Below are 5,258 nucleotides of genomic sequence, written 5' to 3'. Positions count from 1 at the left end.
TGTGCCGATTCTAAGACTTTACGGACAGCGGCGTTGAGCTTGGTTTATAGTACATCAGATTATGGGTCACAATTTGTGTGTAACAACTTGCATGTACCTAATGAAAATTGTCACACAGCTCAATAGCGTAATGAGAGATACATATAACTATTCAGACACTGTACTCATGTTCATGAAAACTCTTTTTTTATCCAAAACGTCTATGATGGGCTGTTTGAATCTATACATCAACGTCACAATATACACTTGCAGATTCATTACATATTGCAAGTTATAAAATGTAAATTTTTATGGCTGATATACCTTATAGAGTTTCTTATTCGTGTTCTTCCAGAAATCAATCTCAATTTTATATACCAACACACAAGACCTTCAATCATCAAAACCATGCTCTGCATCACTAACTCAGATCTGAAAATGATATCTGAAAAATGTTCCGATGAATAACATATACAGTTTAAAATGGGGTAGGAGTACAAATATGAAAAACATTAGGTTGTACCTATCTCTAAAAGACACGCCCAAAAAAGAAAAAATTAAGAATTTAAAAAAATATGGTCTTTAAATATACGTATTTAAAAATTCCAAAAATCAAATCCTACATAACTGCATTATTTTGTAGAAAAAAAGGACGGTGAGTATGGTTGGTAAATCACCCTGTACGTTGTACATACTACCTTGTATATATATATATATATGTTACGGGCAAAGTGGAAAATTCGGACAATGTATATAATGCCCGGGCATTGTATACAATGTCCGAGGTATATTGGGCAATGTAAATTGTTTAGTATTTATACAAAATAATCTGCATAATATATTATGTTTAATCATCAAATGATAAATTAGCTTATATATTATACATTTAAAATATTGTGAAGTACGTTTTATTCTGGGGGGTCTTCCTTCTTCATTAAGTGGGAGTGTGTAAGGTGGGTGTGGCCAATTCTGAGACGGTTTATAGAGGTCTCGTGTTTTCTTGAGATCTTATCTGGAGAAGGATACGGTAAGGCGGATCTCTTGATTTCGTTCAGTTTGGTTGACATTTCTTAAACATTATTAATTTTTAATAAATGAGTTTATATACGCATATATTATAATATTACACAATAATTTCAACGAAACTGTCTCGACTTCCGTCATCCTTATACAATGTAATACGAGTCTGCCGAGAAAAATTATTTATTTATAATATGTTGCGCCCAATGTGCTGGCATCATAATGTACGAATAAAAATATAATTTCTATTACAAGAGACGTATTTTAATTTCAAGAGCGTTTTTTAGTAACGAGATATACCGCGGCCGATAATCGCTGTTTTTTAGACTTTCATATTATTATAGCTGTTTATCGGTCGGTCCATCTCGCTCTGGAGATAGGTTAAAAAAACCCCGAACGCGTTTACCAAAAGTCGATTGACTTGAATTAAATCGCATGATGATAATGATAATAATAATAAAATAATAATAATATATTCGAAATTTATTTTCGTACCTATTTAAATTATTCAAAAAAAAAAAACGAGCTGTTCTTCGTTCTTATATAATATTAATTCTCCCTTTGTCAACGATCGAATTCTAGCGCGAGATATATATATACCTACCTACTTAGTACTAATACCAATCTTATATTATAATATTATAATATATTAATATTATTTATTATTATTATATGTATACGCTCTCGTATGGCGCCCACGCGTCTCGAAAATACGATTGCGGAGTGTTGTCGGCGCGATAATAAATTTTAACAGCAATAACGTTTCGACATCCAGAGCGCATATTATTATTATTATCATAATATTCATAACATATTAATAACCTATACACAATATTATTATTATCATACTTAAAACACTCGCACTGCACGGATCGGCGTTTTTCCCATGATGTCGTCTTCGTATATTATATAGGTACCTATCCATATAATAATATTATTAATATTATTTTAATGTTTAAACGATGATCTTCATCGCGAGCTAACCGTTACCTAAACACCTACAAAAATAATATATTGTAATATATTATGTGCTATGCGCGTGAACTCGACGATATTCGTATACCACGCGCGCGCGCGCGCGCGTGTGTGTGTGTGCGTGTGTTTGTAAGTTACTAGTTTTTCCCTCGCGTTGCTGACAAGCGGAAAAACATACGAAAATAATGCGCACACGGTCTCACAAATGCGAACGTATATTATGTATATTATGTATATTTTAATACGTATTATGTATATCGACTTCCATGTACATAATGATTTGTATAACCCTATCTTATCATATTTATATACCTATATAGGTATATCCGTGATTTATAAATTATACCTATGTACTGCGTACACGCTGTACGACATATCGATGATTAACCGCGAGACTATGAATGAGTTAGGTACCTATATATCGATGTATGTAAAAAAAATCGATCTCCTTTTTATATCTATTAACTTCGTGTATCAGTCGCGATAAGTCAACCATCGAAGCAAGTCGTTCGTTAATTGTCGCTCCGTAGCAACGTTTTGCTATCGCCTTTTGTATAATGCCGGCGTCGTCTTCGGGCGGCGACGACAATCGTCCGCACGCTCATGGCAGTTCGGTCGGTAGAATAGGAAGAGCACCAAGGGCATCGAATGCTTCCAGACCACACAACACGGATCAGGAATGGACCATCAAGACAAGTAGAAAAGCATCTCAATCTAAGAAGGTATCAACTCCAACTACCCCTATATCTCCCACTCTACAGCAGATTAAAAATAATCCACCAGTATTAAATATGCCCAACAATACATTCGATTACGACATTTCGTTATCTCATTCTACTAACGCCACGGCCTATAATAATATGAATATAGATATAGATTTATCGCATTCTACAACCGATCACGCTAATGTTCCCGTTTCCGTAAATACAACACACACCGAAGATATTTCAAACACTAATATAAATTACGATTCCAACGATATACAGTCCTTACTTAATTCCGAACAACTTAATAAATTTTTCTCCGCGGATTACAACGGTCCGTTCATTACCATTGCGGAACATTCAGATATCAACCTAAAAATTGATCACTGGCACCCGTTAAAATATGCAAAAATTTTTTCCACCAATTTCATTGGCATCAACAACATCAAACCAATTGGTCATAAAAAAATCAAAATCACCTTCAATACTAAAGTGTCAGCCAACAACTTTCTCACCTCCCCTCTACTCGTAAACATTGGATTTACAGCATACATTCCATCTACGCTTATCTACTCTTTCGGTATTATCAGAGTCGATATTTCCCTAACCGAAGAAGATTTCTGGGAAGGACTTGATAACACAGTCCGCGCTATTGCCTTCAAACGCATTTCAATCAAAAAGGATAATGTCCTAACTCCTACTCGTGTCGTGGAAATAAAATTTTTATCCCCCAAAATCCCAGATGCCGTATCGATTTACAACGTCTTTTTCAAAATTTCTCCTAGCGTCCGTTCTCCCATACAGTGCAATAACTGTTTGCGATTTGGCCACACGGCTAAATTCTGTCGCAGTAAATCCAAATGCAGCCACTGTGGCTTAAATGACCATTCATTAACTACTTGCCCTTCAATCAACGCAACAGATCCAGTCTACATCTTCTGTAAACTTCCCCACCTCTCCACTGACCGGAATTGCCAAGAGTGGTCATTCCAAAGGGATGTTAAGAAAATTATGGCTACAGAAAACTTACCCTTCCGCGAAGCAGTCTCTCTCAAGAAAAATAATTACTCCTCAAGTGCATTTAGTTATTCAAATATTGTTAATAAACAGTCTGTGTTAAATCCTTCTCATCAAGTTCCGGATACCTCCACTAACTCTTTTCCCCCGTTAACCTCTCAATCACATTATCACCATACACCACATAGGAAGTATAACAATCATTCTTCTCACTCTAAACAAAAACAATTTTATGTTCCCAACCAATCTAATTTTTCCCTACCAAATGGGCACTTTATAGATTATGCTAGTAAAAATCGGTCCCAGGATCCCAAACCTTCTCAAGCTGATCTAACTTGGGTCAATGCCTTCTGCATCAAACTCTCCGAATCCTTATCCAACTCCCCTAGTCTCTCTCCCTTATCTCCCTCTTCCCTTCAAAACTTAATTGAATCATCCCTTATGTCTTGTCTCTCGATTCCAAACATCTCCGTTACTCCTTCTAATGGTCAATATTCTACAATGGAATGTTCGTAAATGTGGTGCAACCAATGGAACAATCTAGCCCCCAATTATGCCTCTTGGTACAAAAATATCTCACCATCTATCCCCTCTCATCCTTGGTTTCACAACCTCAAATTAAATCGTAAAATAATTACCTCTTTTTCACGTCTAAGATTTAGACACACCTTACTACCTTCTCACTTTTATAAACTTTCTCTCAATGACTCTCCTTTATGTATGTTCCACGTTCACGATCCCATGATTTGTGATATCTCACACATACTTTTTCACTGTCCCTCTCTGGTTCCCCAACGCAATACCCTCTTCACCCTAATTCACTCCTTTAATATCAAACTCGACACTCAATCCATTCTCTCTTCACCAAATGTACCAATTATTACCTCACTTTTATCCTTCTTCAACCAGACTGGTTTAAAAATTTAATTTATCTGTAATATTATTTTTGTTGTTAATCTTGCTTTCATATGTAATATTTATAATCATAATTGTCGAAGCTAATTGTTTACAAAGTTTCTTTTAATAAAAAAAAAAAAAAAAACTTCGTGTATGACTCAACCAAAAACATGATTATCACATGACGTGCGAAATGAGATAAATAAATAAAACAGTTGCATTTTCATCTATATGCAGAGAGTTTTAAATATATTAGCTTAAAGTAAAATTCACAGCTACGCCGTGTCGTGCAGCTTAAGTACGGTAACTATGGTTAAGACTGCTTACCATAAAGGTTTACAAGTTGAACTGCTGTAAATTGTTAGTATATACTCGGTCCAACTTGGTTATTACACGACACCAAAAAAGTGACGTTTAATGAGAATGCAAATTGATTGAAACAACTAACAGGATACACTCCATAGCTGTTAACCCGGCTTAACACTTTCAGTAAAATTTTACATACTCAACCGCGTAATCGATTTCATTTAAAAAAAAAAAATGTATGTTAGTTGCTTTAAATTTTATACAATGGACATCAATTATATAGTTAGTACATATATTTTATACATAACTAATAAACATAAATTTATTATATGAGTCTAAAATATAAGCAGCACAATTGGT

General features: G+C 34.8%; 1 protein-coding gene across 1 annotated transcript; it reads left to right on the top strand.

The window, feature by feature from the left end:
- Positions 1–2,531: 2,531 nt before the first annotated feature.
- On the top strand, positions 2,532–4,725 carry LOC149057134 (uncharacterized). Its single transcript, XM_089224697.1, has one exon. The coding sequence runs from the start codon at positions 2,532–2,534 to the stop codon at positions 4,209–4,211; it is 1,680 nt and encodes a 559-aa protein (XP_089080823.1). The 3' UTR covers positions 4,212–4,725.
- Positions 4,726–5,258: the final 533 nt, after the last annotated feature.

Source organism: Diuraphis noxia, unplaced genomic scaffold (assembly GCF_037042655.1).
Source record: "Diuraphis noxia isolate RWA-SAM2 unplaced genomic scaffold, SU_Dnox_SAM2 contig0003, whole genome shotgun sequence".
NCBI classification, from domain to species: domain Eukaryota; kingdom Metazoa; phylum Arthropoda; class Insecta; order Hemiptera; family Aphididae; genus Diuraphis; species Diuraphis noxia.
The sequence above is the reverse complement of the archived record's forward strand: the minus strand, read 5'-3'. Positions and strand labels throughout refer to the sequence as shown.

What these genes read in the sequence shown, in the direction of transcription:
- LOC149057134 (XM_089224697.1), top strand. Translation starts at nt 2,532, where the DNA reads ATGCCGGCGTCGTCTTCGGGCGGCGACGACAATCGTCCGCACGCTCAT.